General features: G+C 38.5%; 1 protein-coding gene across 6 annotated transcripts in view; it reads left to right on the top strand.

Annotated features, from left to right (window-relative positions):
* Positions 1-12,871, top strand: part of tsnare1 (T-SNARE Domain Containing 1) — a 153,590-nt gene that overhangs the window by 31,255 nt on the left and 109,464 nt on the right. For all 6 annotated transcript variants that reach the window (XM_031868652.1, XM_031868648.1, XM_031868649.1 and 3 more), the window contains one exon: positions 7,900-8,021. In XM_031868652.1, coding sequence (XP_031724512.1) covers positions 7,937-8,021 — 85 coding nt within the window. In that variant the 5' untranslated portion in view covers positions 7,900-7,936. The remainder of the gene's footprint in view (positions 1-7,899; positions 8,022-12,871) is intronic.

Here is a 12,871-nt window from a genome sequence, read left to right on the forward strand (position 1 = left end):
TGTGTGTGGGTTAGTTTAAACAATTAGGAGTAGAAAAACACTCAAAACAAGGCAGATCCTCACCGCCGCAGCATCACACAAGCACGACTGACGAACATGAACTAATATTGTACAGTTTATCAACTCTACTTCTGTTGGCTGATCTAAACACAACACTATTATAACACAACAGTCATTTTTACACAGCAGTGACGGAACTCAGCGTAAAGATACACAATAAAACGTTAACATACAGTTAAACTTAAAACAAATCAAACAAAGTGACAAACACACTGTGACCTATCTCTGCTCAGACTTTGAGATTGCTTCTTAGCGGTTGCTGTGTTTCAGGTCGTAGAACCTGACGCCCCCTTACATATGAATCGAATCACGTGGGATGGCACAGAGCTGATGTTTATAGTCTCAGTGACGTCATGGCGTATCACAGGGATTCATAGTGGTGCCTATGGCCCTCATCCAATGAGACCCCAGGGATGTGGTGTCAACCAAATCGCACACATTTTGACGTCTAATCGGGGTTTGGTGTGGTTTAACTCAAATCAGGCTGTTTAAATGCCAGGTAGGCCCCATTCCTTTGTTTTAAGCACATGGTAAAGTCCCATCATGGTTATAAAAGGACTGAATAACTACAGCATAAATGGTCCCTTCTTTCTAGAAATATTGAAGTCATCCTTCAAAAACATACAAATGAATCCACCCCTCACACACACACACACACAAACACAGCCCTGCCACAGGTTGGCCCTTGCTTGTTTGTGATAAACGCCGCATTTGTGTCCAGTGTTGGCTTATTTCTGCTCAGTTGCATGCTCTGGCTAAGCTAAGCCTTGTGTTGCTGATAATGGCAGCTGTGAAAAGAGTGGGGGACTGAATGAAAACCAGTGGGGGTGAGGAGTAGCTGTGGATCCAGTCACTCTGCCCTGCCAGGCCTGTATTCACTGTCATTTTGTGTCCTGCAGTGTCACACAGGGGTGCACACCACTCTGCCTCACTTCTATTCTGTGTGCCAGTGTAAGGACATTATTTGTCTGTACAAGCGAGCACGGTCTCCATCCAAAAGTTGCAGAGAAAAATCTTTCACCTCACAGATATTTTTTTTGTATGTGCTGTAAAATTGCTTTAACAGACATACTGTATATTTAGGGGAGGAGATGAGTTAACAGGTGAACTGCTGGATTCTTAGATTTCAGGGTTGAGATAAAGAACTCCTCTAAATCTATTATTGTCATTATGGAACCACTTTGGTTGGTATTGATATTATAGATATTATGAGTGTTATATATGTAATGCTTTTGTTGTTTAGGCAGCTTAAAATAGGAATGTTTTGAGCATTTCTGGAATGTAATGTGTAAGGTTATTCTAGGTCTGTGTCGCATGATAACAAATGCTGCTTTACTGTGTTTTGATGGAACTCTTGGGAAAACAAGACTCGTCACGAATGTCCTGAGGGTTCTATGATGCAAGGTGTAACGGAAACTAAGAAACCGCATTACACCTCAAGTACTTTGAGTGGTCGGAAGACTATAAAAGCGCCATTTACCAGTTACAAGGTAGGTTTTACATTTACCTTTTAAGATGGCAACACTTCTAGCTTCTCCTCTACCTGAGAAGAATTGCATGAAAATCAGCATTTGGCCAAACAAAAACTGACAGAATATATTCACTGTTTATGTGAGTGAAATTAATTGAGTCAGATTTTTAGTGTCATCTTATGGCTCATTAATCATGGGGAATTATAAAAAACATATTTAAAAAAAAACATCAATAGAGTTTACAGAAGCCCAGTTTCTCATGTACAAAGGAATTGAATGTTTGCTTTGCTTTCAACAGAAGACACAGGTCTTTGTTTCTGGGCATATTGATTTTGGAAGAGTGTTTACATCATTCAATATAAATTAAATTACATCCATGATAGTTTTCACACAAATTGATCAATTTCTAATTCCAGTCTGCCACAATTTAAGGAGTTACTACTCCTTAAAAAAGCTTGTACCAAGTAGAAGTATTCACTAAAAATCCTTCTTAATGTGCCACCAAAGGAAGTAACCAAGCTGAAGCCGTTCATTGTAAAATGCTTAATTTCTCTTCTGTGGCAGTGAACACAACACAGCGACCTGCAGATAACTGTGCTACTGTGTATTCAGCCTGACTACTATGAAGGTATATTTGTGTCTTTATTACGCAAACAAAAAAAAATGTTTTAAAAGCAAATTTCTCGCACTGCAATCAAAAATCAAGTTTGTAAGTGAAAATATATAAACTGAGAATAATTTATTTGTTAGTTTTGCTTATGAAACTAGAATTTCTGGATAAAAAAATAAAATCTTTGGTTAAAAAATAATATCTTTGGTTAAAAAAAATATAAATCTTTGGTTAAAAAAACAAACAATCTTTGATTAAAAAAAAAAGCTTTGGTTTCAAAACGAAAAGCTGAGTTGTTTGTTTGCGTAATAAAGACACAAATATACCTTCATGGGCGGGGCATACGCTGCTGAATGTGCCGGGAGTTTCTATTGGTCGGTTTGACTTGGCTCTCGGTATCTGCATCCATTAAACACGGACGGGAGGTTACGGTGACATGGAGGTAAATTGACATTATACTGCTCTGTTTTGTCAAAATGATTTTAAATGTAGCAGCACTTCACTTTGTTTTCATGTTGTTAGTGTCTCTTTTTTTAAAGAACGACATGGAGGGCTGCTGTGTTGACATGAAGCTCCGCTTTCTCGGTCGGAGAAAACGAAGCTCATAGGATTTATTTTAAATTGTGTCATACATGCGCAGCTAACCTTAGCTAACATAGCCATGCCTCAGGCAAAGTGCATGTAACGTTAGCCCACAGTGGGCTAACGTTACTCCCTTACCGGGAGCTATAACGTCACGTTTGTTAAAATCATTGGTTAAGTTACGTGACATTTGTAGCTGACAAGCTAACTAACGTTAGCGGTAGCTCGTCTGCCTGTATCCGACCGTAGTTAAGCCTTGTAAAGTAACTTTTTTTGCCTTCACTTTCAAACTTCAGAGGTTGAATCATATCTTACTGAGATTGTGACGATTTTACAGATCATTTATACTTCATATTATGTCCTTAAACGGACCAACAGGAGCTCAGGTTGTGAACCTGAAATATCACTTTAAGTCCGGTAACGTTACAAACGAGATTAATTACAAGGATAAACTGAATTTGAGTATTTTGCACCTTTTGTTTTGTGGTGTGAAATAAAACTAACTACATTTTGTTTTGTTTTAGGGAGCCAGGAGCAAACGGCTCAGTTCATCAAGCTGAGGGGGAAGAACGACAGCCTCTTCACCAGGGACAAACATTCAGCAACCGTAGCTTTGGATTAAGACATTAGTCCATTTGTCATATCTCCATCTGACCATCCTGTACTTAAGGTTACAGTTACATTAGCTCTACTCCTATATAAAGCCTTTACTAATAGGACAACCAGTAGAGAGGACAATACACTTCTGATGTGTTATTGTGATGTCACCTTTTTCTTTCTTTTATTTAAATTGAAATAAGACATCCATGTAAATGATTTCTATGTGAATATGTACGGTATATATTCTGCTGTGTAAAATTTGTCAATCTTCTAAGTTTGCATCCATGTGTTAACATTATTGATAAATGTTTCTCTTATCATTTTCTCAATGTGATTTGGACAATTTTGGCAGTCACCCTCCCAACTGCAAGTTAATAAACACGTTTGCTGATATTTGTTTTGCTGCTGTTGTTTTTGTTAACTGTCCTCTGCCTTAGGATTGCAAGTATCCAGGCTCTTTTCTCTACTAGAAAGATTGATAAATAAATAAATATATATGTATATATAATATATATATATGTATATATACATATATATTTATTTATTTAATTCACACATATATATATACATGCATGTATATATATGTATAATTAATATGATTATTAATTTAGAAAAACTACATTAAGAAAAATAACTGAATGAATTATTGAATATATGATTGAAAAACAGATTAAAACTAAAACCTTTACAGTTTATATATATATATATCTGGATATATATGGACCGCGAAGGCTGGGTCTCCCGAAGGATGCAGTTGCTGGATTGGGACATGGGCAGTGTTTACAGTGGAAGCAGATACCGAGAGCCAAGTCAAACCGACCAATAGAAACTCCCGGCACATTCAACAGCGTATGCCCCGCCCATGAAGGTATATTTGTGTCTTTATTACGCAAACAAAAAACTCAACTCAGCTTTTCGTTTTGAAACCAAAGCTTTTTTTTTTAATCAAAGATTGTTTTTTTTATTAACCAAAGATATTATGTTTTTTAACCAAAAATTCTAGTTTCATAAGCAAAACTAACAAATAAATTATTCTCAGTTTATATATTTTCACTTACAAACTTGATTTTTGATTGCAGTGCGATTTTAAAACTTTTTTTTTGGTTTGCGTAATAAAGACACAAATATACCTTCATAGACTACCTTCAGATGTTGAGGGCTGATGAACAGTAACATGAATTGAACCACTATAAAGCCCAGGCTACCGCGATGTATCTGGCACTCCCCCAAATCCACCTGGAGAACCATCCATTACAAATATGGGGATGATGCTTCGACAGAGGGTTAGGATTCAGAGGACAGATTTCTGATGACATCACCATGGATGATGCCACCGAGTGCATGAGTAATGGGACAGCAGCATACCTATTTTTTTTAAATCACCCCTAATGACCCCGACTTTCACTTCCACAACCAGAGGGATTTATAATTCTACACAGAAACGAAGGGCAAGGCTACATGTGTGTGTGTGTGTATGTGTGTGCATCCATGGGTGTGCATCTTGTAAGCAGATAGAAGCGGTGCGTGTCCACACTTCAGAGGGGACATGAGGCACAGTCACTGGGCTTGAATTTAACCAGAGTGAAGATTGTTTATGGACTGCCAAAAGTAATTAATCTCCCTTCTCTCTAAAAATTAATCGGATTAAACATTCTCGTGGCCCAGTGAATCCGTCTCTCTGTAATGGGCGGCCGGCTGAATCTCTGGCCGCTCCTCTGGCCCCTTTGTGCCCATAATGCCAGTCCTATAGGCCGGATTCACTGGCTCCACCACAACAATTGGCTGCACAAAGACTCTGGAGTGTAATCACATTCTCCTGCTTGTCTGAATGCTTGTCTTTCACGGTGGGGGAAGAGCATTGGCTGCTTGACCAGTATCATATTCTGACCTTTGATAGAGATGCTGAAGCACTGAGAGGGGTGTGTTGATTAGAGCTTCATCTGGCCGCGGGTGAAACACATGTTCACATGATGATTTGACCTTTCCAGCAGTATTCAGATGTGTATTCTGTATCCTCCTCTCCTCTCCTTGTGTAAGTGGGTTAACATCCTAAAGAGGCTGACAACGAAATATTCACTGGCTACAATAACTCTGACTGTACATGCTTGATTCCTCCAACGGTTTCATTTCCTTTCTTCTGACAGTTTGATTGTGACATTATAACTAAACAGTATATTCACCATGTTTAAGTCTGACCTAGTCATGTTCGACCCTAAAAGTTTAAGCCCCTGTAGCCGCCGTTACACCATGTCTAACATAGATTGTAAATAAAAAGTGGAGGTAGTCTCAGTGACGTCACCCATTGGTACAGACTACAGAGTTCGTCTGTCACCGTTTTGGTGTTGCCATCTTAGTTTTTGGCCTTGTCATCTTTTTTGACGGGAGGTCGGAGCTAAGTACAACCTAATACTGAATAAGTTATTTTAAGGCAACCAAAATGTTACAATTATTGTTCATGAACTGAAAACACACTGTGAAAGGGTTAAAGTTCATCGGTGATCAATCACACAGTAGCCCTGCCCTAAAGCATACTCTGCTTTATGGTCTGTTTGACTCTAAATGGACCATCATTTACTAAATGAACATCATGCTGTATTGAAGAAGACTTGAAACTAGAGATTGAGACCATAAACTCATGTTTACAATGTTTACTTCTCTCTTGATTTATTCCCTCAGTAGAGTCATTTTCTCATAGACTTCTATACAACCAGAGGAGTCGCCCCCTGATGGAGATTAGAGAGAATGCAGCTTTAAGACACTTCAGCATCGGCTTCATTTTTAGAACCGGAGGTTGCCCCCTGATCATCACAGGATGTGTGGCATGAGCAGCATGTTAGCAGAACATGTCAAAGGGGATGGATTCAGGCACACGGTTTGAATTCTAATTATTTTGCCTTTATTTCAAAATAAGAGCACCCAACCAGGATAATTTCATCCAGGATTAACAACTTCAATCCTCAAACTGCTTTCAGTACATTACATAATGAAATAAATGTTGTGCATTACACCATTGTGGAGCTTGGACAGCAAACAGCCATGAATTTGTTGAGCGGTAGCTGAGCCCCCTTCGTACTGAGTAAGTAGCAAGCAATTGGCAGTATCAGAGGTATTGATGAGGTGGGTGAGGAAAGACTGAGGTAGGTGAGAGGGGATAGGGTCTAGAGGGCAGGTCGTTGGGCGCTGAGAGGTCACCACAGGTGGCCGTCTGTCCGGTCCATTCTGCTGAACGCTGTCTCAGGGACACCTCGACAGAATATTTTCAAGTTTTGCACAAACACCAACCTGGTCTTACAGATGAACTGATTCGATTTTGAGGCTCATAGTTCAGTGTTTGTGACCTCACGTGCATCCCATTATTGTGATGTGTCGGGAACACCTCGAGCAGATTTCTTCAAATATGGAACAAACATCCACTCAAGGTTGAACTGATTAGAATTCGGTGGTCAAAGAGCACTGTGACATATGCTTTATATGAAAAGTTCACAGACATGTTGGACAGACACAGACTGCATGATGACTGATTGGCAGAAGAATTCAACTGCGAGGCAGTCAATTTAGTTTTTTACGTTTTTTCTGTGACTGTGTACACAGACAGCTGTCCCTGATAGAACATAATTCCGATAATATTGGAGATTGTATGGTAATATTTTTGGAGTGAACAGAATCATGGTGCAGCTGCAGAATGTAGTGAGTTTTTTAAATAGGCTGTATGAAGTCTGAATGTGTTTTAACAGCATTTCATTGACTGCTGAAATAAAGACACTGAATGCTGTTGAGCCAAGATCCATATTGATATCTGCAATAATGACTCTATTTGATAAAAAAAAAATTAAAATCTTCAAATATATTTGTCATCTTCAGTTGCTGGCCCCTATGTTTTATTGTTGTTGGATTAAATATGGACAAATATATTCAAAATGTAAGCTGTATCCCAAAACAGTCAGATTCCACCAATTTATCATCATTTCAATCATTATTGAAATCGTGTATCGTGTCCACTTCATAAGTTAAGTGTTCACTTATTCTTTTTGCGGTTTTATGGTCTCCACCAACTCCTGAAGAAAAGAAAAAAAAAAGAGAAATATTCCTCTTTAGGTGGTAAATGTTCCAATTTGTTAACCAGCTAGCCACATACTTTGTCCGCCTGCTCTTCAGTGCAAACTAACACTGAACTTTCAACCAGAAGGCTGGTTTTAGTGTTGGTACCCCAAAGTTCTGTTTACATATATTACTTACTTTGAGTACTTGTTGTAAGCCCAACCAAGATGTTTTTCCTAAACCTAACCTTATTGTTCCCGTGATAGTAACACTCATTTTTACTCATCCTCTACACACGTGCTGTGTAGATTTAAGCCTCAGAATGTTGGTGATGTTGAAGATTTTACATACATATTTTTTTTTGTATGCTGTCATTTGTAATATGTAGATTTGTGTGGTACGAGCCCTCGTAAACCCTTCATTGCCAGTCTTTCTCTTGTAATGCCACCTGTCAAGCAATTATGTCGAGAAAGACTTTGTGCAAAGTGGAAATGAAATGTGTTTTGTTGTTAAATCCAGTTATGTTTCCTTCCCTAGGAGCCTGCAGCTGACACGCCACCAACCATCAGGCAGAATGTCGTATGGATCCATTGATGGAGGCTCCTTTGGCAGTCGCAACCCATTTGGAGGTCCTACGAGCCAGGGCTACCAGCCAGTAGGTAGGGAGAAATATTGATTGTCTTCTCCTATATGTAGCACTTTACAACAATACAAGGTTATTCATTTACATTTGAGACACTGGCATAATAACCTTCAACAAAAAAGACACCAAGATGATTTTCCTTTACCACCTGATACAGTGCATTCTGTTGTAGAGTCACTGGTGAGGAAAACGTATGTCATGGTTGTTTGGAGGCTTTGATTATTTCTGCAACTGCTGTCCTTCTGTGACAGAATGATTGGAACATGTTACATGTCATGATACATAAATAAATACATTTGTTGTGAGTCTATGACAGAGAGAGCTATGGTCCAAAAATATACATTAAACAATTTATAAATATCGGGGGCATATAAAGTATATAGAAAGTAATTGACCTCTTAACTTCCTGTCAGTGATTACTGTTACTGTTGGTAACTGTTCCTGTATAGATTGTGCTAGTTTCACTATGTGAATTAGATTGAAACACAAACATCACACTGGGAAAGTCCAAAGAGCTCAGTGCAGATCTGAGAAGGTGCATAATGAAGACAAGTAAGACATATCTCAGAGCAACTTCAGGTCTTCAGATCTGAGAAGTGTAAACCATTGTTCGTCAGTATAGTGTAGTGGGAAGTGTGGTTTCTGTTCACTCGAAATGTACAGTTTCCTGTCGTCACATGCAGTCTCTTTTCAAAATATACTTTCAACATAGATTTACTTAGTTTTTAGATTAATTAAGGAAACAAAATTACTTGGCTACGTTTAGGAATAGATCGTGGTTTTGGTTAAAATAACTATGTTTGTAACATAACTGGTGTTACTTGAGTACAGATGTTACGAAAGAAGGCTGAGGTAAACAAATAAATAATGCTGACTTGGTTTCACACGGACTTTCTAGCACATTAGACTAATGAGGTGGATGGGTTTACCTTGGTGTGCGTTAAAAGCCTGGTCTCATACGGATGCTAAAGGGTGCTTCCGTACTTTGTTGTCAGGCACAGAGGGGTAAGTGTCGGTATTTGGTGAATAGGTTGGTGGTCCTAAGTTTTAAACTATGACCCTCTAAGTCCACCTATAGCGCCAGTTTTGTCAGGGACGGCTTGTCAATGTACGCTTGCATAGTCTTCCTTTGAAAATAAACGTCCTTCACAGAAAGAAGGAAGAAAACCACTTCGTGAGGTTTAGGAAAATAGTGTATTTGAGGTTCACTTGACTAACGAGTCACGTGACTGGCAAGTGACACACGAGTCACATGAGTAGCGAGTCTCGTCACTAACTACTCACATAAAAAATGTCAACGTTTACTTTTAGTTTCGCACGAGACATGAATAGTGGTCTCCTGGTAGAGAGTCTTGTATTTGTTTGACCCATCCACCACCCCTCCTTCCAGCCCTGCAAGGACTTTCTCGCTCTTTCTACTAGGATAGTTGCTCTGAGTGTGTAATATGGACGTGGGTTTGTTTACATTGGCGTGAGTTTAAAGCCCGGTGCGCCCCATGAAGACTAAAGGGTGCCTCGGTATGTCGTTATCAGATGCCGAGGTCCACAGACCAAGCGTTGGTATTTGACGTGTTGGGAGTTAGAACGGGTTGCACTACAAAACACCTATCACATTGGTCTTGACCCATTGTCATACACATATGAAACTGACTGACATGAGTAGGAATATGTTGACATTTCCTAAACCATGAAAACAAAACATTATTCATGCTTTTGTTGCCGGGAGCATATTTTAGGGAAACAAATGAGACACTGAGAGTAAATCTTTTGTTGATACTTTTCACTGTGTGGCAAGCAGATTTCACATTGATGAAGTCTGGTTAAGCTAGAGACTATAACTAGAAAATGCATTTCCTGCTGAAAATGCGTTGGAATGCTGAAAGCTGAAATTAATTGTAAAATAATTGCTGAAAATTAAGAAATGGGAGACTACCTCTCTGAAAAATGTTGAAGCTTGAAAGCATTTAAACTGCACTGCTGAAAACCCTTCTACTTGAAATGTCTAACTATGGTGTCTGTAGCTGAAAGTATGAGAAGAAGAAGGCTTTGAAAGTTGAAGAAGTTTAACAGGATTTGAAGATTTTCTCCATAGAGATCCCTTTAAAAAAAATTGCAAATAGCTTAATATTTCAAAAAGTTAAAAGATTACAAATATGAAAAGTCAAAGCACCCCTCCTGAAAGAGCTGAACATTTTGAAAGGTCAAAGTCCTGTAGTGATATTTGTAGTAGTGGAAGTTGTAGTTGTAGTAGAAGTATTGGTAGAAGTATTAGTAATTAGAAGAAGTAGTAGAAGTAGTAGTATCAGTAGTCGTAGTAATAGCTGTAGTATTGGTCGTAGTATTTAATATAACAGTAGTAGTAGTAGAAGTAGTTATATTAGTAATAGTAATGGCAGTAGAAGAAGTAGCAGTAGTAGTAGTACTAGTAGCAGTTGTACTAATAGCCGTAGTAGTAATACTACTTGTAGTAGCATGAATAGCAGTAGTAGTAGTAGCAGTTGTAGTTTAAGTAATAGTAGTAGTGGTAGTAATAGCAGTGGTGGTAGTAATAATATTGATGGTAGCAGTAATAGCAGTAGTAGTAGTAGTAGTAATAGTAGCAACAGCAAAAGTTATAGTAGAAGTAGTAGCAGTAGTAGTAGTAGTAGTAATACTATATTAGCAGCAGCAGTAGTAGTTGTCGCAGTATTAGTCAGAGCATTACGTTTTTCAACAAAAAAGCCTAATTTTGAGCTTAACGTTTAAATACAGTTAATCCATGAGGCTTTTATTTTGAAAGAGGGGCTGGGTGGGGGAGAAAGGAGAGGAGACAGAATCAGAATGTATGAAACACAGAGGTTATTAAATGACAGTCTTCATCAAAAGCATTCCAGTTAGATTTCACTCTGTGGGGCTTTTATTTTGAAAGGGTGGGACTGGGTGGGGGAGAAGAGACAATCATAATGTTTGACACACATAAACAGAGGTTATTAAATGTCAGGCTTCATCATAAGCATTTCAGTTCGAATTCATTCTGTGGGGCTTTTATTTTAAAATGGGGTGTGTGTGTGGGGGGGGATCCTCTAAAGATCTCTAAGAACCTGAATGACTGTATGAGAGAGAGACACAGAGAGAGAGAGAGAGAGAGAGACACACACACAGAGAGAGAGGAGTGCGTGTGTGTCTGTGAGTCTGTGTGTTTATCAACATCACTAATTAGCTTAATCAGAAACACCTGTGTCCTTGCAGCCTTTTCATGGAGATTAAACAGGGAAACACCTCTCAAACAAATCCTCAAAACTCCCATAACCATAGCTCCTATTGCTCCAATATTAATAAATGAGAGGAAGGATGAGTTGAAGAACAGATCCTGTAAAAATTGTGTCTGTAGTGTAAAATATGTGGCTGAACTGGCGATTTAGATATGGGGTACCGTGTTCTGTGGAAGATGTTTTTGAAGCAAAATTTAACATTGGTCTCTATGGAGCAGAAAATTGGTTTTCCTCTCAATTACAAACTTCTGTGCCAAATGTGTAAATCTGTGGGATTCCACAGTCATTTGTCTACAACAAGGACAAGATTAGCTACTTCTACATACAGAAATTATGCATGAAGAGTGAAGATTGTGGACACAGTGGCAAAAGACAAATCTTTTTTTCACAAGAATCTCAAGCTGCTCTTCACTCTAGCGGTAACATCACGCACTCTAAGCTGCGCAATACACACCCATTATAAAGTCAGAAAAGGGCTGAAAAATCATAAAAGTTAAATTGCTGCAGTTCAAAAAGTTTAAAATGTATCACAAAGCTGAATAATGTGGCAATAGATCAGGGTTTTCTCAACATTTGAAAGTTGAAATGGTGTCTGTAGCTGAAAATATGAGGAAGTTGAAGGATTTGAAAGTTGAAGAAGTTTAAGAGGATTTGAACATTTTCTCCATTGAATTCCCATTCAAAATTAAAAAGTTGCAAAAAGTTTAATAATTCATAAAGCATAAGAGATAGAAATATGAAAAGTCATAGCACAAATGTCATTAAAGAGCTGAACATTTTGATAGTTGAACGGTTTCTGTAGCTTAAAAAATAAAGAAGAAGAAGAGGTGGGACGGAAGAAATATAATAATAATAAAAAGAAGAATAAAGATTAAGATAACAATAGTTAACAGCATTCCAACAATAAAGATTCGAAGAACAATAGTTGGAATGCTTAACAGCATTCCAACAATTAAAGATGGAGGGAGAGTGTAGGTAAGAGAAATTAGAAAATTAGTTTCGGAATAAAAGAGGAAAAAAACAAACATCTGTATTGATCTTTTGCAGAAGCTTCAGGTCATCAAGGGGCGCGAGCAGCATTCAAGTATTGTTCCTATCAGTTGCATGTAAACACTGTGTCTTTAGGAAAGCTTGCATAATTTTCAGAAGTCACCCACTTACCCACGTAAAAGCAAGTAATCAGAGTCAGGTGTTCCAGTCATCACAACACATCTATTATTCATAAAGAAATGAACAAATCAAGCAATCAACACTGTGAGTACAAATATACACAATACACAGACTGCGTGGAAAGAAAAGTACAAATGAGTCTGAGCCAACCACTGTGACCGTTTTCTGTGTGTTCGTCGCCATGTTTCTGAACTCTCCGTTTCTTACATTGTATAAAATGACCCCCAGAATGTGTATACGTGTGTGTTTGCTCTTGTGCAGAGGTCACAGGTTTTCATGAGGGTTAAGCAATGTAGAAAGCATTGGATTTGATCCTCTCACTGCTTCCATTAGCCTAGTAATGGGGTATGAGCAAGACAGAGCCCCTGAGGCAAAACCTGTTCCCAGCCAAACAGGAGGTGTGTGTGTGTGTGTGTGTGTGTGTGTGTGTGTGTGTGTGTGTGTG

The sequence above is a fragment of the Anarrhichthys ocellatus genome, unplaced genomic scaffold (assembly GCF_004355925.1).
Source record: "Anarrhichthys ocellatus isolate YVR2014 unplaced genomic scaffold, GSC_Weel_1.0 scaffold43, whole genome shotgun sequence".
In the NCBI taxonomy this organism is placed as follows: Eukaryota; Metazoa; Chordata; class Actinopteri; order Perciformes; family Anarhichadidae; genus Anarrhichthys; species Anarrhichthys ocellatus.